Source organism: Alexandromys fortis, unplaced genomic scaffold, assembly GCF_014885135.2.
Source record: "Alexandromys fortis isolate MF-2015 unplaced genomic scaffold, M_Fortis_MF-2015_v1.1 scaffold_14, whole genome shotgun sequence".
Taxonomy (NCBI): domain Eukaryota; kingdom Metazoa; phylum Chordata; class Mammalia; order Rodentia; family Cricetidae; genus Alexandromys; species Alexandromys fortis.
In genome coordinates, this window is record NW_026067910.1 from 1,082,539 (window position 1) to 1,105,506 (window position 22,968).

Sequence of the window (22,968 nt, forward strand, 5' to 3'; positions counted from 1 at the left end):
CCCTCCCTCTCTCTCTCTCTCTCTCTCTCTCTCTCACACACACACACACACACACACACACACACACACATTTGGGTATTTGTTTGGCTGGTGGCTGGCTTGCATTTTGCTTGTTTTGCTATCAATTGTAACACTTTAAGGACTGTTTGTTGCACATCAGGGACCTTAACCACTTGAGACAGGAAGAATAGAGGGAACTCGTGGCTGAATGCTCTGGGAGTCTCTGAAGGGGGAGGAGGGCTAATAACATTACATTACTAAATCTTCGCAAGCTGGAAACATTTCAAAGAAATAATTGCTGGGCTGTTTCTGCAGATGTTGAATCCTCAATAATGGGCTCACCTCAAACCAAAACAATGAAAAGAGAAAAAAGACTTGAAGTTGGTGTTTAGAATGTTTTCCAGGAATTCAGAGTTGGCCAAACAAGAAAATTCTATTAGATCTAAAATGCCATTGAAATAATTATTTTTCCCATAAAGTCATACAGATGAGCACTTAAATTATGCTATTTTTTTTCTTTTTTTAAAGCATTTACTCCGTGCACAAGTAGACATAAAGTAGGTCAGATTGTGGTCTTTGTAATTCATTAGCAAGTTTTCTTTTTTGTAGTTAAAGAGTATTTGTCTCTCTCTATAGTGACATTTAGAGGATAACTATCTCAGAGCAAAGTTGAAACTTGTTTAGCCAAATAGGCAGAGAAAGGAAACAATAGCTCTCATCACCCAAGCATCTTTTTATTACTCTATTCTTTCCTTGTGCAACAGTTTATTTAGATCACACACATGTGCATGCACACACACACATTTTATAAATGGCTATATGTCATTTCCTTGGAGACCAAATAAGCCCAAATTATTGATTTCATTTAAAAATAAAGATTTTTTAAAAAAAAAAAAAAAAAGAAGAAAATATCTCTTCAAACAATGTACCCGAGAGCTGGGGTTTGGCTTATGTTAAAGCATACCCAGGGTCCTAGATTCACTTTTGAGCCCTGGGGTCTGGGAGGAACAGTTTTGTCAGATACATTGATGCATGCCTATAATCCCAACACTCAGGGAGTAGAGGGAGCAGGACTACAAGTTACAGGCCAGTCTGGCCTAAGCAGTTGTAGGGCAACCTGAACCACACAGTAAGATTCTTTTTAAAAGATCAGCAAAACCCATTGAGGTATGTTTTTTGTTAATATGAGTCAATTAATTTTTCTGTTTTCTAAAAAATGGTTAAATTTCAATTTAAAAAAGAAAATCTAGCCCGGTGTAGTGGTTTGAATTAGAATGGCTCTAAATTTGAATGTCTGGTTCTCAGTTGGTGAACTGTTTAGAAAGGATTAGGAGGTGTGGCCTGGTGTGCGAAGTCCTGTATATGTGTTGCTTTTGTTGGTTCGTGAATAAAGCTGTTTTGGCCAGTGGCTTATCAGATTAGAACAAGGCAGGAATTCCAAACATATAGAGGAGGAAAGAAGGCGGAGTCAAAGAGAAGCCACGTAGCCCCAAAGGAGAAACATGCCCCTGCTGGAGTCAGTCGGGACTTTACCTGTAGGCCACGACCTTGTGGTGATGCACAGATTAATGGAGATGGGTTAGTTTAGGATATAAGAGCTAGCTAGAAATATGCTTAAGCTATTGGCCAAACGGTATTGCAAATAATAAAATAAAATGTGATTATTTTGGGTCTAGGTGGCTGGGAAGCGAACAAGCAGCCTCCATCTACAGTGGCCTTGTTGGAGGAGGTGTGTCACTGCAGATGCGCTTTGAGGTTTCAAAAGGCTATGCCAGGCCCAGTCTCCTCCCACTCAGCCTCCATCTTGTGGATAAGATATAAGCTCCTAGCTACTACATCAGAACCATTTCTGTCAGCCTGCTGCCACACTCCCTGCCACGATAATCATGGACTCATCCTCTGAAACTGTAAGCAAGCCCCCAATTAAATACTTCCTTTTCAACACTGTCTTGATCATAACATCTCCTCACAGCAATAGAATAGTAACTACTACACCAGGCATGTTGGTGCATGCCTGTAATCCTAGCACTTAGAGGGCCAAGAAAGGAGGACCAATGTTAAGTTCAAGACTCCTACTCTACAGAGTGAGTTCTGGCCCAGTCAGAACTACATAGTGAGACCCTTTCTCCAAAAAATGAAACATAAATAAAAAGTAAAATTAAATTTATTCCCTGGGAGATGTAATTATAAAAAATAAATACCTGATTACTTCTCCAAAGAAAATCTAGAGTTTAGGTCTCAGATTGCATACTTTCTAGGTTCATTAAAAATCCCTTGGTCCATATGATTTTATGAGTATCCCAGGTCTCAGAAAAGTGAAAAATCTTGCTTAATTACAGGTGCTTAGGCTTAGGACAAAGATTAGAATTTTTAGACCACAACTCTGGCCTGTGTGACACATCCCTCTTACATCATGAGTAGACTCAAAATATTTATTTTAACTAAATGGTCAGACCCCCCTCCCCCATTTCTGTCTCTGTCTCTCTCTCTCTCTCTTCCTCCCTTCCTCCATCCCCCCCCCCTTCTTGTTTATTTGGTTTTTAGAAACAGGGTTTCTCTGTGCATCCCTGGCTGTCCTGGAACTCCCTCTGTTGACCAGACTGTCCTTGAACTCACAGAGATCCACCTGCCTCTGCCTCCCAAGTGCTGGGATTAAAGGCGAGCATCACCGACCCTTTTTTCTCTTCTTGCAGTGCTGGGAGTTGAATCCTGGACATCTCCTACATGTTAAGCAAGTGTTCTGCCACTGACCACACTCCCTGCGCAATCATACTGTTTACAATCAGGGTTGTTCTGTTAAAAGCCTCAACTGTAAGAGTAAACCTTTCATAGTTACATAAAAAGGAATTTTTTAACTTTCTTTAAATTTATTAATCCTTTAATACAGATAACTCTATCACATTTATCTAATACTATATCTAAGCGGTTTTGTACCTGCCCATTTCAGTGTAAATTAATACGCCCAACTCCATTCAGATAAATGAAACACATTCTTCCAAAGAGTAATCATTTATTATTTGGACATGAATCAGATTGGTCTTTGGTCTAAGGACACAGCATCTGGCCAACTCATAAAAGTAGCTGAAGTGATGGGGGAGTTCTTGTGGTCGTAGGTGTTTGCTGCCGTCACCTATAGTATCCACTCACCAAAAGTACTCAGCTCAGGAGGACATGGGTACCTTGTGTGTTTTTTAAAAGACAGGAAATACAGAGCAGTCAAAGTATTGGGAGGCAGAGAATTTGTGCAGAAGAAGTGTTCTGGGGCCTGAATCCCCCTAGAAGACACTGAAACAGGCCTGACTGTCGCCAGCCAGCCTCAGCTAGAAGAATGCTGTGAGAACAGGGCCACACTGAGCTGGAGGCGGCTGGGTCACAGGGGTACCACCTGAAGGGTGGGCAGAGGACCACGGGGAGGAGCCACATACTCTTCCTCTCGGAGCAGCCGCAGCAGGATGTTTTTCTTATTCTTGGGCCAGCTGTAAACATGAGTGTTCTGGAGCCAGGTGGGCACGTGCTCCTGTGGAAGAGAGGACAGGAGCAAATGTCACAGGAGAGAAGCCTGGATTCCAGATCCAGGGCTCAGTTCTGAACAGTCTGGCTTGCCCTTCATAGGCGTTCCCACCAGGCTGTCTTGGGAGCTGCTGTTTTGGTTTTGGAGGGTTTAACACGCAGAGCACTTTTGGCTTCGGGTGCAAGCTGTGTATCTCATTATGGAAACCACATGTGCACAGCTTTTTCTGTCAGTCTCCCAGGCTACCTGCCCTTTGCATGTCAACGTGCTTTTCACCACCTTCACATGAAAGGGATAGGACAGAGGTCATACCGAATGATGTGAATTCCCTCTTGGCTTTGGGGGAAGGATGCCAGGGTTGCGGGCTTAATATAATTCATGAATCTTTCACTCCAGCCTGAGGTCTGGCCTGAAGTGAAAGAAGCAGGACAGATCTCAGAACATGAGGCTGGGGTTCCACAGGTCAGTGTCGGGTCCCTCAGGACCACCCTCAGGACCGCCCTTGTGGGCCAGATATTCTGATGGGGAGAAGCAACCATAAGCTCAACAGCACCGCAGAAAGGCTGGTGTAGAAGGGAAAAGGCTGCAGCTTTTAGGAGTGTGCTTAGGGAAAGTCTCACAGCGATGGAAAGTGTGAGGCATCTTCAAAAGCAACAAGAGCACTGCGGCAAAATCAGAACAAGTGACGCTGAGTGGGTGAGGAGAGCCAGAATTCAAGGGGGCTGTATCAGAGAAGGCCTGAAGACCACTGTCAGGCCTCTGGTTTTCATTTTATGGTGTGCTGCTTGGAGGATTGTAGCATGAGTTTAGAACCAGGACTCAATGTTAAGAGCAGAAGGTGTCTAATGAAAAGGCACAGTAACTGTCTTGAGGACCAAAAATCCCACATGGAGGCAAAAATCAGCATAAACTCTTTTCTAGATGAAGTATGTTAATGTCCCAACCTCTGACAATAAAGAGACTCTCAGGTGAAATTTAAAAGCAATAGTAACCCCAACTAGAAATTATATATACATATCGGCATGTGCCAGTCATTCTAAGTAGTTATTGCCAGGGCCCATTGGTTAAAGTACTGTGATTAAATGCTCTCAGAAATGGGACAGTGCCTTCCACAGGCATGAAGGAAAGAACCTCACATGCTAGAGTGGTCGCAAGGATACAAGGATAGACAAGAGTTCACTAGGCCAACAAGCTGGGAAAGGGCATTCTAAGGAGAAGAAAGAGAGGGCGAAGACACCTAGATAGAGAGAAGATGAGTGAGGTTTGCTGACATGACCCATTATGACCAGAGCAGAGGCACCAGGTAAGAAGAAAGGAAAATGAGTAAGTGGACAAAGTCCAATTTCAAAGAGCCTCAAGGGTCATGCTAAGGAGGGTAGCCAATGTTTTGAAGTCAGTAGGAAACATCACAGAATTTTGAAACTAAAGTTTTTTGAAGTTCTTTGCTGGCCAAGTGGAAGGTGACTTAGTATAGGGTCCCAGAGGAAATGGGGAGACCAGTAAAGAGATTTGCCAGTCAGTGACTGCATTTATTCTCCAGGCAAGTTAGGGCCAGGGAAGATGAGGGGTCTTTTCTTATGCATTGTGCACTGCCCAATCCTGTGTGTCCCATTCACATAGATTGGTTCCCTACTGTGGAGCAGAGGTTTCAATGCAGTCCTGACATCTAGGAATCTTCCAGAATGAGGCTGCCTCTAAGATCAGAGGGCTCTGGTCTGAGTCTCAAACTGTTTACTTAGTTGCTGTCTTCTGTTTGCCAGGCCTGGAAAATGTTCTCCAGTAGCTTGACTTACATTCTCTAAAGCTGTCAGCATAGCCTTAGGAATATAATCAAAACCCTCATGAGAATCCCAGCAAGGTCCACTTAGAGTGCTGGTACTCTACTGAACTGTGTGCAGCGGAATACTGATGTGGAGCAGAAAGCAGAGGCTCCATACTTTGGTTCTAGGATGTGAGAGGGAAGAAGCATCAGGTGACAATACCCTTTTATTCCTGGCCTTTGAATACCTGATCCCCAGTTGATGATGCTGTTTGGAGGTGTGGCCTGGCTAGATGAATTATGTCACTTGAAATGGGCTTTTTGGGTGTCAAAAGCCACACTCTCTTTGTTTCCTATTTGTCACTTGGGATGTGAGTCATCAGCTCTCAGCTTCCCACTCTAAATGTCATGCTTGCCTGCTGCCACACTAACCTGTCAGGATGGTGACGGATCTTAGCCCTCTAGAACCATGAGTCCAAAACCAACCCTTCCTTATATATGTTGCTTTGCACATGGTATTTTATCACAGCAATAGAGAAATAATTAAGCATAAACCATCCTTTGTGTACAGAGAACAACAAGAACAGCCTTGATCCTGCCAGACTTGCAGGCCTTTCCTATTCCTACTGTGAGCCCAGTGCACAACTTGTTGATCTTTCTGGTAATACTGTTCTCTCTGAGGGCTGTCGAAGAGTTGACAAGATTTTCAGTCTAAAATCCCAGGTAGTCATCAAATCAGATTTGGAAAAAAAAAACCAAACAATTATTTGAGGATCTTGTTGTTTGTTTACCTTCTTGGCATTTGGAAAGAGCACAGGGATGAATCTGAAATTCATGCTTCCTTGATTTATGAACTCGATCTGCATCTAAAATCAAACAAATGTGAAGATTAAGTAATCTGGGAAAAAAGATGAGAAGTTGATGTGTCAACAATAGTGCCAGCCCACATGGTGGCCTTATTCTTCCGGGTTGTTTGTCCGAGGAGCTCTCCCCATTACACACTATGCCTCTTTTCTTGTATGGAACACTGTGCTGGCTGTTCTTGGTTGTCCACTTGACTACATCTGGAATTAAATCAAAACTGGCCGGGCACAGCTGTGAGGGAGTTTTGCTTAATTAAATCATTTGAAGTGGGAAGATACACTTAATCTGGATCTTTGAGATGGGCAGACACACTTTTAATCTAGATCTCTTTAAAGGGGAAGACCACCTCTAATCTGGGCCACATCTTCTTCTGGAAGCCTATATAAATGGAAGAAGAAAGCGTCTCTCGTTGCCTGTTTGCTTTCACTCTCCCTAGCACCTCCATTCTTGCACTGGATTAGAGTCTACTTCCAGATTCGCTGTTTACTGAAGACCAGATGAGACATCCAGCAATAACTACCAATGGTAGACAGCCAGACTAGAGCCTTTAAACCATTCTAATAAATACCCCCTTTCTCCATATAGTATATGTGTGTGCACGCACACAAACATATATATTCTGTAATTGCTGTTCCTCAAGAGAACCCTGAGTAATACCACCACCTCTTGAAGGCCTGTTAAAAGTCACATTCTAGGGACCAGAAAGCTGGCTGAGCAGGTGCAGGTACAGGTGCTTGCTGCCATGCCTGCCAACCTAAGTTCTACCCCTGGAGCTCACATGGCAGAAGGAAAGAACTGACTCCTTCAAGTTCCACTCTGTTTAGTGACATACACATACAGTAAGTAAATAAATAAAAAGTTTAAGTTCTATTCTGGCCAGGACCTTGAATTTTTTTTAAGATTTATGTATGTATGTATGTATGTATGTATGTATGTATGTATGTATGCAGTATCTGCCTGCATGTACACCTGCATGTCAGAAGAGGGCGCTATATCTAATCATAGACAGTTGTGAGCCACCATGTGGGTGCTGGGAATTGAACACGGGATCCTTTGGAAGAGCAGTCAGTGCTGTTAACCTCTGAGCCATCTCTCCAGCCCTAGGACCTTGAATTTTTTTGTTGATTTGTTGGTTGGATTTCTTTGGGTTAGGGTCTCCAGTGTAGCATAGACTAGCCTGGAACTCACTGTGTACCTCAAATTGGCTTTGAACTCACAGAAGTTAAGTGCTGACTTTGGGTTTTAAGGATTAGGAGTGTGCAGGGGCTGGGTCACCTCAGTTCATGAGAGCAGACTATGTGTCTCTCCAATTCTGTAATCAATAACTTTATATTACTAGCTTTCAGTGGCCAAGTATGAGGGTATTTATGAATTCATAATATGGAAATGAGTAAAGTGCTAGGATTGTTATTATTTTTGTTGTTGTTGTTTTTGAGAGCCTGTTTAGCAGAGTACCTCTGATACAATTCAGGTAATCCTCCCAGAGCTAGCAACCTAGTGAGCAAGCAGGAAGGAAAATTGACAACCAGAGGACAATGTGCAGAGTGTGAACAATTGCTGGGGAAGCCCAAGATGGGGCTTCCTGTTCTGCCTCAGGGAGTGTGGAGACAGTAACAAGAGAGGGACCACTGCTCAGGTAAAGGAAAGTGGGGAGAAGGCCAGGAGAGAGACCATGAGCGCCTGGATGAAGAGGTATGTTAGTATGACTGGAACCATCTGGAAACCCACCTCTTCTGGAGCACAGATGGGCTTGGCAGAGGGGGCTAGGAAATCAGCCAAGAAGAGCCCACTCCATCAAGTCTGAGGTTCCCTCCCCAGATCAATCAGGTTTCACACTCTGGTCACCTAAGAGGATTTAGCTACAAGAACTCTGTCAAAATCAGAATTTTCAATATCAGGGGAGTTAAAATCCTCCAAATCCCAAGACTGGCACAGAGCGTTCAGCCATCTGATGATAAGGAGAACAAGGAATTATGTATCCTGAACAATTTCATCTTCCCATTAATTTTTATAACTGTGAAGCTCTTGTTGTGTGTGGGAATAGAAGAAGAAAGTGAATGTGGAAATGGAGACAACCCTGTCCCCCACACCCACTCTCACAGACATACACAACACAGGCCTGCACAGGGGGGTTTCTCAGAGCCATCTCCCTTCAAAACACAGACGACAACACGGAAAGCATATGCTACACTGACCAGGGCACTGTGCAGCTTAAGTACTGCTAGTCACGCCATCGCAAAGTAAGCACCTGTGGGAGAGGGCATGGCGTCTGTTAAGTTCCAAGTAGAGCTGGGTTTCATTTCTGACTTCAAGGGCACTGTGTACTATTTGGTTTGTTCCCTGGGCTCCCCAGGGTGTCAAGGACTAGCCTTTAGTAGTGTGTTTTTATTTTCTCTCAGATGCTGGCTTTGTAATGAAGTCATCTGGTCTGTGATGTAATTACTCATTAGTGTCTGGAGGAGGCCAGGAAGTCAGCTCAGGGATAGGAAGATCCTCCTATATCTGATGGCACATCCAGTCCCTCCTGAGATGGGGAAGAGCCTAGGACATTAGGCCAAGAAACCAAATTTGGAGACCACATGGTCATAGCTGGCACAGTCACCCGAGCTCGGGCTGAGCTGTGTGTATGACTATTCTCCTTGCCATACACCAACACAACTAAGCAGGTTTTCCCAGGAACTGGTAGGGACCTGGAGTCCTTCCCAAGTACCAGCTGCTGGCTTCTGGGACAGGCAGGTTCTTAGAGATGTGAATGGAGTGTCAGTGTTTGGGGCTGTGCAGACACAATAAAGACAGCTAAGGGATAGCAGCACCCAGAATCAGTCATGACCTTTATAGATCAGTTTGTTTCTAGGAGTGCTATTTTTCAGAATCCTGACCACAGGCTGGCACAAGGTAAAATTGGACAGGAAGCAGATTTAGCTCCAGACTTTTGGCCTGACTCTGACTCTTGCCACCTTGCCTTAGCTTCTGCTTTGGGTTGTGAACTCAACAAGTGGTCCATATTTGGTGGAGTAGGTGATGGAGACCTTAGAGACCCTGTGATGAGGATGCTGCTTCCACCCTGCTCTCTTTGCAATGCCCTGGACTACACGGTGGATGGCATTTAACTTGACTTCCTCTGAGGTAAAGGTGTCCTGAGACTGCTTGCTGGCTGCTTCCTGCCTTGTGCTGCTTAGTCCTTGCATTGGGGTCACTTCCAGTAATCCATTATTCCACATCCTCACGCAGGATAAGAACTGAAGTTGGCCTTATGAGTTCAAGTCTAGTGATGTCCCTACTCTTTCTTAAATTTCAGGATCCTTGGTAAATAAACAAGCCTGAGAAAGCAGCTCTAGGTTGGGAGGCTCAGGGTGAGTCCCCCCTTAGACATCTACTAGGGATCTCACAGGACAGTTGGAAGATTACAGATTTAGTCTGTCTCCTAGCTAAACAGAAATAGTCTCCACAGTCTCTCGAAACCCACAAAGGACAAGAAGACAGCTAGGCCATAAATCAGCTAGTTCTAAAGGTGAGCATTATTTTCTCAGATGCTGAGCAAGTTTGATTCCTCCTAAATTTTCCCGTGGTTTAACCAGGCCCCATAGTCCAGGTTTGGCCGTAGAGTGTTTCCCACCCATCACAAACTAAGAACAGTTACTTTAGTTAACTGTTTTCTATGGGCCATACCTTCAAACATTTCTTCATTTATCTTCACAGAATTGTGCATACTAGTGATCCATGTTATGAATAGAGTTGCAGGAGAGCGGTATTCAAGTACTTCGGCCATGGTCATATAGCCTGCACTTAGGAAACTAACGTGACTAGACTTTTATGATATGACAGAACTGTCCTTCCTACTTTGCTCCTTATGTCTCTGAAAAAGCAAGGGACAGACTGCAACAGCTACAGTAACCTGCCCACTCCACCACTCACTCTTCTGTCCTGAGATTTCACATTTGTTGGTAAACAGCCAAGCAAACAAAGCCCGACATTCTAGCACCTTGATTGATCTCTTAGTAACAGGACCAGCTGAGTACTAGGCAGAGAGTAGTGTTTCTCAGTGGGTCTCACAGTATACAGAGCCATTACCAATAACGTCTTCTGACATGGGAGGCCAGAGAGTCTCCCCCAACATCCTGCCACCATGGGTGAAAAGCATCCTCCCCAGAGAAGGTGCCTGTTCCAGAGAGCAGCAGGCACCGTGGTCTCACCACTCACCATTCGGTGAATGTACTTAGTATGTAAGCCGTGCTCATCGTCGTCCAGCTGCGACTCAGCGCCTTCCACATCCTGTTTGTATTTGGGGCTGATTGCTACAATTATCATCACTGTCTTCTGTTAATGAGAAGGAGAAAAGCATGTTTATGGAAGTGGGAAGTGTGGTTCATTTGGTGAAGACCAGCTGGAAAGTGGCCAGCAGGACCATAAGCGGTCCCTGACCTGCTGGCGGGTACAGGGCCAGTCCCTGTCTCTCTGAAAGCAAAAGGCACCAGCCCCCACCCGGGCATGCAGTCATCTGCACTCCTTCCCATTGCCTCCATGCCCAGAACTCTACAAACACACAGAGCAAAGGCTCCAAGAAGAAGTCTCCCGTCTTCCACAGCCCTCACTAATATACGGCTAGTGAAAGCCTAAATCATTGAATCTGCATGGAGGCAGAGAGGCACTGGCACCGCGCAGAAAAGTACCGTTCCTCCCTGCAGCCTGATGTGAGCTGTCAGTCACGCTGCTCCTCCACTGCCCTGCATTCCCCATGCACATTAGCACAGTCAGTAGGAGCAGACCCTTCAGCACAAAGCGAACACCAGGCTGCAGACAAAAGGAAAGCAAAACCCTGGCCTGCTGAGGCTTCCACCCCCACCCACTCCTGCCCAAAGAAGCTCCCGGCCCTGGACATGCTGGCAGCAATCAATTTCTGTCTTGTTAAAGCACAAGGTGTCCCAGTGGCTAGTATAGATTCTGTCTGTGGAACACGAATCACAAGGCTGCAAGTGGGTGCCCTGGGGTGCCATGCTGCATAGCTTGCAAGTCTGCCCAGAAACCCTTTAGCCCAGGCCTACAAACACTTGGAAAGGCCCCAAATTCAACTGGATTCGGCCCCCACCACCCGCCCCCGCGCCTTCATTTCCTCCTTTCCTATTCTGGTCTAGAAATTGTTTGCACTGATTGTTATCAACCACCTGTGTCTGGTTTGACCGTTATTTCCTGCCTCTGCGTGTCCAGGAGGGTGACCCCATCCTTCCTTTCCAAGTCTTTGCATAGCTTCCAACAAGAGAGGCTTTGTCAGACTTCCTCAGGCTCAGACTTTGAGAGAGTATCAGGGTTTTCCTTGTGAAATAGCTTCCTATGCTAATTGTTTTTCTCAGCAGCACACACCCTCAGAATTTAGGAATATACTTACATCTCGAAGGTAGCGCTCCATCCATTTAATAATATCAATACCCCGGATTCTATCCTCAAATATGTCAATCTACAAGAAAAAGGATGAGAGGAAGGGTTCTTGATGAGAGCTTTCCCTGGGTGCAGAGCTCAGGAAAACACAAGAAGCTACACATGTCTGGAACCCTAACTTGGGCTCTAAATAGGGAGGGGAATACATGAGTCCAAACAATGAGACACAAGTTTCATGACAGTCACCCTATCTCACCATCCGCAGACATTTAAGTTTATAATATCCATAATTAGGGTATAGTGGTTCATATCAAAATGTGTCTGCAACTATTATAATTATATGGTCAAAAACCTGAAGGACACAGTGTATCACTAAATTGGATATAAGCCAGGAAGGCAGAAATAGTACAGCTATGTATCTGTAATTTGAAAAATTGTAGGCAGATTCTGAAACTTTAGTGCATCTGTAGTGTACAAAAGCCGAGACACAGCTGTGCTGTATGGCCTGTGTGAGTTGGGTCATGATTAGAGTATTATGTCCAGCTTCAGTTACATGTTTCAAAAGGACTGTAAAAATCCGAAGAACAGTCACAAAAACAACTGCTGAGCTGATCAGGAGGGGTTAAGGATGAAAGTCAAGGAGAACTCTGATAAGACTCAGATTATTATTATTTGGTAATACTCCTTTAGGTATTAGAAGTGCAGAAAAATCAAATCATTTGTTTTATAGAGGCCCAAATCTCAGTCTCTCTCTCCTATCTAATCTATCTCTTATTGGTCTACATCTCTCCCTCCTGAGTGTGTGTGTGTGTGTGTGTGTGTCTGTTCCATGTACATGGCACTCCTGATCGGAGGAGGGAACATATAATATAGGTGCCAACAGGAGAAGGTCTTTGGGGAAGGTTATTTGATTAGCCTCGCTGCCCCCCTAGTAATTATCCTGGTGTTACCCTGCTGTTTAGAACTGACCGAGTCTCACTAGTCATCAAGCATCCGGAGCCAGCTACTGTCTCCCCGCATGCCCTGTCTACTTCATTGCCACCTTTGTTCCCTCACACCCTGCATGCACAGCATACGCCTTCTGCTCTGTATGTCACAGTGACTTCCACTTCCCATCACCCAGCTCTCACCCATTTGGGCCACTAGTAGCAAACACATTATAATATTCTTTCTTTTACTCAGTGTCTCATTTATGACCTCTTCATCTTCCTATCCTGCTTCTAAGTTCCCCATAGAAAGAGATTATGTGTTTACTTAACTATCACCCCTATAGAGTACCTCATATAAACTTGGGATGTATTCTTTTATTGATAGAGCATTTTAAAAATGGAATAGCTTTTGTTTGGATGATTTTTTTTTTAAGACAGGGTCTCCCTGTTGTTCTAGCTGGCCTGGAACTTGCTAGGTAGACCAGGCTGACCTTGAACTCACAGAGATCCTCAGGACTGCTGGAACCAAAAATGCACCACCAAGTTCAGCTTGATTTATGTGTTAATGTCCATGTACCTGCTATTCCAGAGCTCAGGGAGCTGAAGTAGGAATTTGAGAGTTTGTAGCTAATCAGGTCTACACTGAAAAATGTCTCAAAAAGTGAAAACAAAACCAAGATAATAATGTCTATACTGGCCAAAGCCTACACCAGTATGCAATGGAGCCAGAAGTCCATTTCCATTTCACATTGCGAATGGGCAGCCTGGCTTCTACTCCTGGCTCTGCTGGTTATGAGGATTCAATGGCAACACAGAAAAGACACACAGTGTAATGCCAGACATGATGTTAACGTGCCATAAATGGCCATTACTATCTGGTACAGAAGTTGTTCCCTGCTACAGAGACAAACATTCTGGGCAGTGTCTGCCTCTCTAGATGTCCATCAGAGTCTACTGCGACTGTATGACAAGTTTTACACACTGCTGCTGTTAGGAGCTAATTATGTCCGTAAAAGGCACATCAGCTGGAAGTGGTGGCTTACACTCGTAAGGAGGCTGACATAGGGGGATTGTCAGCATGGGCTATAAAGTGAGATCCTATCTCAAAAAATAAAATAAAAATGAATTTTTAAAAACTTTCTCATAGCCTCATGTGACTGGATTTGGAGATAGGGCCTCTGAGAAGATAACTTGGGAAAAATGAGGTGCTGGATGAGCCCCCACTCCCATAGGATTGGTGTTTATGGAAGAAGAAAGAATTAGTACATAGGTCTGTGCATACACAGGAAAGGGACCATGTAAGAATAGAGAAAGGATGGCTTCTCAAGTCAAGGGGGATGATCCCGGATGAAACCAACCTTGTTTCAGCCATGTTCATGGCCTTCCAGCCTCCAGAACTGTTAGAAATGAGCTTCTGCCTGAGCACCCTATCTAGAGTGTCTTCCAGCTGATGTAAATAGCCACCTTCTTCAGGTCCCAGGCTCCATTAGTGTCTTGTTGGTGACTGTGTCCTGCTAGTGGCAGGGCAGGACACTCTTCCCTAAGATTTCCTAAACCTACCTAAACCTTTATGCTGGCTTGTTAAAAGTAAACTCTCCATCAATTACTCATTGTTTGATTTCACTGAGAGCATCCCGATGTAGATTGTGTCCATAGCTGTTCACAAGCACAGGCTTTCATAGACTAAGGGTCAGGGGCACATTTAAATCCCTGAACTGCCCTGCACAGGGCTCGTCTAAGGTTAATGTCCTGGCTGTTCTCCAGAGGCAGTCAATCTGTATGTTTATATTTGGAAAAGAGAAAAGTATGCTCTTATACATTGCCTCAGGTCTCACAATTTGATTTTTATATCATAGTTGCCACAGCACTGTCTTAGTTTGAAAATGAGAAAGCAAAATGTTAATCTATAGAGTTGTGAAGTTGAATTACATAAATTGTAGGCATCTTAAAAAAATAGGCACTTCTATTTTTAGGGAGTATTATAGGAAAAAATTCAAATAAAAACTACTAAACAACGCTAAGCCACTCTTTAGTCTGTAGTTTGTAAGTGTTCCTCTTTAGCCTCCAGTATCTGCAGGTCTCTCATCCTCACTGCCCTGTGGAATTCACTGCTGCTGAATGCAGAGGAGAGGCTTCTGGGAAGGAAGTACTCTTAATGTTTGAGGAAAGCCAGTCCTCTGAGTCGCAACCTGTGGTATTTTGTTTATCCTAAGGAAGAATGTACATGGCTTTAAGCTGTGTTGTTTCGGGGATTGGCAGGGAGACAGAAAGATTATGCGCTTGAGAATCTTGGGCCCCAAATCACAATGGACCTGCAGGGGTGAAGCAGGGTCATCTCTCCTAGACGGAGACTAGACCATGTCTTCCCTGTCCAGAAACTTCCCTCCAAGGGCAGCTGTGTGCAGTGGGGGCCCAGGGTTCTACTTCAAACCTCAAAATCTAGTACAGAGCAGAGGGTCTGGTGTGGAAAAACAAAAACAAAAACTACCTTGCTGAGCTTGCAGCTTCCTGGACCACAGGAGGCATGTTGGTGGCTATGGCTGGTGAGAAAGGGCAAAGGCAGAGAGTGTAGCAAAAGTCAGGCCTTTCTTCAGCTAGGACCAGCAGGACCAAAGGTTGCAATTAGCACTATTATGGACATTTTGGAGGAAAAGTGCTGGAGACTTGGGGTGGTTTAAAATGTGGTAGAATACTTGTCTAGTATGAGTGAGGCCCTGGGCTTGACTCCCAGCACCAAATCAATAACTAGGTACCCAGAAAACAATTATACAGTTCCATAAGCATTTAGCTCATGATCACATAAATAAAAAAAAAATCACCTATTCGTATTTTATCATCTTCATCATCACTACTGTGTCCAACCGAACTGTTCAGTTTTCTCTTTGAATAAAATACTTACTGCAGTTTGGAAGCCATTCACCACCAAAAAGTTCACAAATCTCACCACCTCCATGGCTGTGTCCATAGAATAAGTGATAAAGACTTTGCCTAAGAGAGAAATTTCAGAGCTGTTGAAGCTAATCAAGTTATTCGGTTGCACACAGAACCTGTAAGTGGTTTGCACTGCCCCTTGTGTTGGAGGGCGATCTGAGGGCTTAGATTTGCAGTGGTGTGGATTGCTGACCTCTATGACAAGGGCTGGGGCCTGTCCAAGACAGTGCATGCCATTCAGAGTGAACAGAAGACGTCAGGGACCGGGGAGAGTCCTGGCAGGCTGAGGCCACCGCAGAGGTCCTCTGGAACACCACAAGAGATGTTAAAAAGTCTGCCACCCACAGCCTGTGAGTCCTCCCAGCTCAGGCCACTGCCTTGCTTCTTGGCCCCGTGCCCAAGGAAAATGCTCTCACAGCAGGCTAAGAAGCTAAGGCTTGCTGAGGGGCCACCCAGCAGCGTCTGCTTTTGATCTCATGATGCTCTCTGCTGCCCTGAACTCTTGTCTGACAAGACCAAGTAGGGGGTGACTGAGAAAGCGTTTCCGTGCCCTCCCCCAGTTGACTCCTTTTTGGAGAAAGGTCAGGAAGTAGGAGCAGACTGATGCCCAGATCAGAAACGTGAGTGCAACTTCAGCTTTAAAGGGGAGACACCGCCGCAGGGCAGCCCAGCATCACAGACTTCCTCTTTCCTCCTCAAGCCAGCACTGAGCCATAGACAGAACTGTTCTGACGAGCTCACCCAACTCAGCCAGAACCGCTGTTTTCTCAGGCCAAAGAGTTGGGGAAATTACTTGGCTAGCAGTTTAATGTGGTAGACAGATAATCTGTACATGTTGCCTTTTAGTCTAGAATGAATCAGTTAAGTCTCAGAAAACCCCGAGGCAGCGGATAAAGAAGGAAGATGCAGAAGATGAGTCTGTATACATTCACCTGTGCTTAGACTCTTCCAACAGAAATACACCTCTCAAATGGAAGTGTGTGCAGGGTATGATGGCGGGGGTAACCATGCAGCTAGGTGTATAGGCAGCATGTGATCCTTTGTTACCTCCATATGAACTAATCTTAGGACCCCTTTCCTAGAGTATAAGACAGGCAAAATATTGGGACCATACACCATGTAAGACTCTGTCCAATCAGGCAGTTTTCTGAATAAAGTGTATAAGATTTTGAGGGTTCAGATTTTTTGCCTGAAAACCGTGGGGCTCACTGTCATAGGAGTCTTTTGGAGCTGAAAGGGTCTAGGAGTAGAGACTCAACAGAAGCAATTAGCAAAGCAAAGGCCTCCAGTGGGGTTATGAGTGTCCCGGATCTGGACAGAGTGAGCCTCTCTAGCAAATAATTTATAAGACTGATTTCTTAAGATTTCTGGAACTAAGAATCCTAGCTGGCCTTACTCTCAGAACATTTTGACAATATTTCAGCATTTCTGGATCTAGCAGCAGAGTGTGGAAATGAATCATCACCTGACACTGAGCAGAGTGTTTCCTTAACTGAAAGCCTTGATTTGCATTGGGCTGTGAAGCAGTACAGAAATGTAAGACGGGTGTTTTTTCCTTTTTATTTTTCTAAATAAGACTGCTCACTCCTACAGAAAGTGACCTTGTTCTTGATAGCTACTGCTAATTTACGGCAAGGCACTAGGTTTCTACCCAGTGCCTCGTGAGCATCCAATCCATCTACCCGGGGCCACACGAGCACCCGATCCATCTGCCCAGGGGCACATCCCTGAAAAGCATCATTTAGACGAGCAAAGAATTATGGGAGGGGGTGTTTGTTGTTTTCTATGTGTTAAGGAAAATCCCGGGGTAAGCAGTTAGGGAGCATTACTTGTGAGGTTAGGATCATTAAAAACATTAAAAAATAGCTGGGTTTTCTTTTTAAAGCAAAAAAGAAAAGGTAAATTTTTCTGTATATGTAAAATATAACTGAGATTATGGCCGAGTGACTAAGCCAAACTCTCAAAGCATAAAACCTGACAAGAAGAAACCACGTTGCAAACAACTTACGTAATTCCTCTGGCAAATTGCTGGTTTTTAGAGTTCCTCGGGCTAGGGGATTGCTAGGGGGTCTAGGCACAGCAGCTGGGGATGGAGCCTGGGGACCCTGTGGTCTCAGCTCTGCAGGATGTTCCAAGGACGCCTCAGGTTCTCCAGCTCCATTCGGTGGTGGGTGATAGAGCTGGTCCCTGCAAGGGAGTACATTTACAGCAAATTTTTATTTTCATTACAAAGGTAAAGTTTGGGGAGATAGATGTTACAAACTGGGGACCATACCAACTCATGATCTCTCCCCTCTGCCTCTGTTTCGTATCTGACATAGAAGGAAGAGCAGTCCCATGGAGTTTCCTCTATAAACAAGCCAGCTGGCTGCCATATGTGAGGACCTGTGCTAGGGGTCAAAAGAGGGAAGCAGGATTTGATTTCTCCATTCAAGGTCTGTCTAATTGGGAAAATAAATTCCATGTACGGGTCAGACAAGGTCACCAGCAAAACAAAATAATGTGATGGGTGGCAGGAGGCTGATATGAAAGGCATTCGGAGTAGAGAGGCACAACTCTGAGCTCATGATAGATAACATTGCTTATGTTTCAAAAGTTTTTTTTTTCCTTAAAGCCATGCAGGTTTAAAAGTATTTCTTTTAAACTCTGTAAGTGAAGGATCCGACTGGTGACGAGGAGTCTATTGTGACTTTGCCCGCCAGCATCCCTGTGAGCATTGTGCTGAGGGTAAACAATGGCATGTACTCCTGTGAGCTTTAGAAAACCAAGGAAATGCCAGTCTTGTCTCTGCCATTCTGCTTTCTCCTGGCAAACAGTCACAGGTGTGTGTGTTCTGCAGAAGCATCCCAGTGTCCCTGGGTGTCAAGAATAAGGTGCGGCATCTCTCTTTTGCCACGGAAACTCTTAGCAGGTACATGTGGCCCTAACTTCTGCATCAGTTGCAGCGTGCTGGAGGGAGGAGGGGGCAGCCTCTTGGCGGCTCTACTGTGGGTCCTTCTCTGAGCCTCCTCTGGCCTCCAGTATTATCAGCACACAGTTCCCTAAATTAAATCCCCTCTGCCTAAAATGGCTGAGTGGGCAGGTGAGAGCTCAGCTCTCAAGGCACTTGCTTCCAGGGCTGGTGACCTGGGTTGATCCCAGGGACCTATGCGGTAGAAGGAGAGAAGCACCTCCATGCATGCTCTGTCCTTGTGGGTGCTGTGCATGCAAGTGTGCGTACACACAGGAAAGTAAGTGAAGAGTTAAAACCTAGTACACCGACAGTGGTCCTTCTTTTCTGTAACTTCTAACTGGTAGGGGGCAAATATGGCAGTAGGATAAAATCAGGATAATGGGACCATGGGTGTCATTGTTTCATAATTATAAAATTTCTAATGTTATAAGTCTGTATATTTGTCTAATTTTAATATTTTTGCTTACATTTTTACCCAAAAGTAATATCAAAGTTCTTAAAGTCTTATGTAATATGATTTAAATAAAACATTTTTTTTAAAAATTACAAAATCTCAATTATATTTATAAAATTAGAATATTTAGGGAATTTATATTCTATGTGTTTCATAAATAGTGAGCAAATGAGGCCTCTAAAAATATACGTTCAACTGATATTCAGTTTTTTATTATTTATATTAAATCTTTTTAGACATAAAGTAACTTCATTGTTATAAAAGATGATTACTCATTTGATAAAGAAATACTAAGACCTTGATAATTATACTGGCTAGTTTTAGGCCAACTTGACACAAACTAGAGTTATCTGAAAGGAGGGAACCACAATTGAGAACATGTCCCCACAAGTTCTGGCTGTAGGCAAGCTTGCAAGGCATTTTCTTAATTAGTGATTGATGGGGGAAAGCCCAGCCATTGTGGGTGGTGCCATCCCTGGGCTGGTGGTCCTGGGTTCTATAAGAAAGCAGCTGAGCAAACCACAAGGAGCAAGCCAATAAGCAGCATCCTTCCATGGCCTCTGCACTAGCTCCTGCCTCCAGGTTCCTGCCCTGTTTGAGATCCTAACCTGATTTTCAGTGATATGGTAGCATAAGCCAAACAACCCCTTTCCTCCCCAAGTTGCTTTGGTCATGGTGTTTCATCACAACAATAGTGACCATAACTAAGACAATAATGTTCAAAAACTTTCACATAAAAATAGTATCATGAGAGTAAACTTCTGGTATCAGCATTCTCCTTCTAATCAGTGGAAGGAGAATTGTCTTCTTAGCTGAACATTCTTTATCATCCTAAAATGATAACTCAAGGATACTGGGACAGGTTTAATTGATACTATAGAAACATTTGCTAGGCAATAACTTTCAACTTTCCTATAAATCTAAATGGTTTTCAGGTATTGTGATTCACATCTGTAATCTCTAACACAGAGCATTGCTAGGAAGTAGAAAGTATAAAACCCTAAGTGAAGCTCCAGGCTGAGAATGGCCTTTCTAGCAATCTAGAAGATCACTGAGGTACAAAGAGATTAGGCTGTGCAAGTGTGTGTTAGAGTGGCCGCTCTAATCTAGCTGTGTTTTTATTTGTGAGTTATTGAAAGAGATGAATTTTTATGAGAAATGAATTTTTGCTTACATTAAAAATTATGATTGTATCCTCTATTTAACATCAAATATATTTGATAAAAATACTTAACGTTTTGTATGGTTTCTTGAAATTTTATACATTTCTTTGTAAGGGTGTGTCTTGTTGTGAAATCACATTTAACTTAATTCCCTTATTTAAATTTTGTGTAATTAGGAGGATGAAGGGTCTATCTAGAAGGAACTCCAGAGACTTGTGGACCTTGCAGTGAAAGGAAGCAGGCTTAGGCCTTGCTTGCCAATCTTAATAAAACTGGCTTTTTTTTCCTTTGAATAAAATTTCTGAACTAATTGCCAATTTCTTTTATCTTCAAAAAATCCACTTTAATAGGATTTTCATGTGATTCTGTTCTATAAAAACAGAACAGTTTTACTTTGAGTGTTATATGAAAGTTGCACTTGAAAAGAAGCAAACATTTTATTTACTTTCTTTCCAATTTTGTTCTAAAACGGGAAACTCCACTTGCTTCTCTATATTCTAGATACACAAATTGATAGAAAAGGTAAACTTGACAAAACATTTTAAAAATAAAAACAGTAAGGAGAAAAACTAGTCAGGGACCTCTCAAGTACAGAGTGAGCCTGCACCCTGAGTGTGGGCTGACTGGGTGCTTGGCCCTTAGTGTGAGCCTGCGCCCTGAGTGTGGGCTGCCTGGTGCTTGGCCCTTAGTGTGAGCCTGCGCCCTGAGTGTGGGCTGCCTGGTGCTTGGCCCTTAGTGTGAGCCTGTGCCCTGAGTGTGGGCTGCCTGGGTGCTTGGCCATTAGTGTGGCAGCATACTGGAAAGAGCTGAGGAACCTTTCAGGTTGGCTTGACTTCAGGGTATCTCATGTGATCTTGGTCAGATCTAGTGAGAACTGTAATAAAAGAACAAGTACAAAGCCGTGTGGTGATGGCACAAGCCTTTAATCCCAGCACTCAGGAGGCAGAGGCAGGAGGATCTCTGTGAGTTCGAGGCCAGCCTGGTCTATAATAGCTAGTTCCAAGACAGGCTCCAAAGTACAGAGAACACCCCGCCCCAAAAAAATCACAGTAGTCCGTACTATTTGGAAGGCTGACTCAGGAGGTTAACAAGTTTGAAACCGGAAAGGGCAACATAGTGAGTTTGAAGCCAGGTTGAACTACATTGTTAGAACCTATAATGAAAAAAATTGTCAGGCAGTGGTGACGCACCCCAGCACTAGGAAGGCAGAGGCAGGTGGATCTCTGTGAGTTCGAGACCAGTCTGGTCCACAGAGCAAGTTCCAGGACAGGCTCCAATGCTACACAGAAAAACCATAACTCAAAATAATAATAATGATGATGATGATGATGATAAATTTTAAAAGGAAGGGGAAAGCCTGGCTCCCTCATTGGTCTCCGTCATCATACGATCTGCCTTACCCTCTACCTCATACTCCTGTCATGATGCTATTCGCCGTGAAGGTGACATAGCCAAGAGGGGCCTCTTATCTTGGAACTTTGAGCTAATGAAATATTTTTTGTTTATCAAGTATTCAGTTTCAAACGCCTTGTTACAGCAGTGGAAAATGGACCAAAGCAAAGGTTTAGACAAAGTTTTGAAAACACAACATTATTTTTCTGGCAGAAGCATAGAAGGGATCAACTCGTATAGATGGTTTTATTGCAAGAGAAAATAACTGGAAACCAGATGTGATGGTGCTGAGAGAGCCTTGTCCACCACTCTCTCTGTGCTCTGCCCTGAAAAGTTTATACTGGGTATTTCACCATGCGGTGCGTGGACCCAGGTGGCAGGCCTGCAGACTCTCCATGTGTCTCTGTTACATTGACACTCTTCCTCATGTCAGGATGTGTGAGGATGGGTCTTGCCATACTCATACCTTGGGAGCCTTGGGAAAGAGTCTTTCTGGGCAAGCCTCTCTCCTTGGTCCGGGGGACTGGGGTAATTCAGCATGACTTTCTGCACAGGATGCAATCCTCTCCCCCTTGCCCCAGCAAGGGCCTGCCCAGGCAGTGCAGGCTGGATGACTTGCTGGTAGGCTGCTGGAGGGTAGCCATGAGCATCTGTGGGGGAACAAGGAAATAGCAGAGAAGGTTGACTTCGGCTCCTCCAAGTGTAAGGCCATGCATGTTCATTGAACAGCTTTCTTTTGATAGCAACGGAGGGTCCAAATATCAACCCACCTCCATGTATTTGTCATATTCTGTACTAGTAATTAGTTCATAATATTCATGAAATTGATACGTGTTTTTTTCAATGTAAAAACATCTGTGAAATTACATTTGACATTCTAATTAGAAAACTCAAAGAAGTTTTTAAGTCCTGTTTTAATAAGATACTTAGGATAATCATTCCCTGAAGAGCCTCAGTCACACCATTATTCCTACCATAATTCCCCAGGGCTAAGAGAAATTATCCTTGTGATAGATTTAAGATTACTGTGCTGGACTAGATGTGGTACTGCACGCTTTTAATCCCAGACTAGGAGGCAGAGGGAGAAGGAGGCAGATCTCATGTGAGTTCAAGACCAGCCTGGTCTATATACTGAGATCCTGCCTCTCCCCAATCCAAAAAAATTACTTTCCCAGTGCCACTAGGTGGACACAGATGGACACACATGGACACACACACGGACACACACATACACATACACACACACACACACACGCACACTGCTTCCTCTTAGGAAGAAGTAAATAAGTGAAGCCGTGACTCATCCTCTGGGAAAGAGCCAGCAACACCTTTAACTTCACATTCTCTCTTGTTAAAGCCATGGGCACTTGGCCCCAAGACACTGGGGAAAGGCCTCAATCAACAAGGTATTTGCTGCCTAAGTTTGAGGACCTGAGTTCAAGCTTCCAGCACCCACATACATGTAATTGGGCATGGGGCAGCACATGCTCAGTGCCAGGGAAGCAGAGACAGGAGAATCGTTGGGGCTCACTGGCAAGCCAGTCTGAATTAGTGGGCTACTGGTTCAGTGACAGCCCTCTCTCCAAAGATAAGGTGGAGAGTGATTAAGGAGGACATCTGGCATGTACCTCTGACCTCT

The 22,968-nt window shown here is 44.2% G+C and overlaps 1 protein-coding gene and 1 long non-coding RNA gene across 8 annotated transcripts in view; one reads left to right on the top strand and one right to left on the bottom strand.

Moving 5' to 3' along the window:
* LOC126499083 (uncharacterized) overlaps positions 1 to 22,968 on the top strand; it is a 117,737-nt gene that overhangs the window by 79,378 nt on the left and 15,391 nt on the right. The gene's annotated exons all lie outside the window — the stretch shown is intronic.
* Traf3ip2 (TRAF3 interacting protein 2) overlaps positions 2,991 to 22,968 on the bottom strand; it is a 41,934-nt gene continuing 21,956 nt past the window's right edge. For 5 of the 6 annotated variants that reach the window (XM_050138117.1, XM_050138119.1, XM_050138116.1 and 2 more), the window contains 7 exons: positions 21,796 to 21,979; positions 17,376 to 17,554; positions 15,336 to 15,424; positions 11,518 to 11,586; positions 10,335 to 10,451; positions 6,062 to 6,136; positions 2,991 to 3,517 (listed from right to left, as the gene is read on the bottom strand). In XM_050138117.1, the coding sequence (XP_049994074.1) occupies positions 3,371 to 3,517; positions 6,062 to 6,136; positions 10,335 to 10,451; positions 11,518 to 11,586; positions 15,336 to 15,424; positions 17,376 to 17,554; positions 21,796 to 21,979 (860 nt within the window). In that variant the 3' untranslated portion in view covers positions 2,991 to 3,370. The other variant, XM_050138121.1, reaches the window with a different exon arrangement.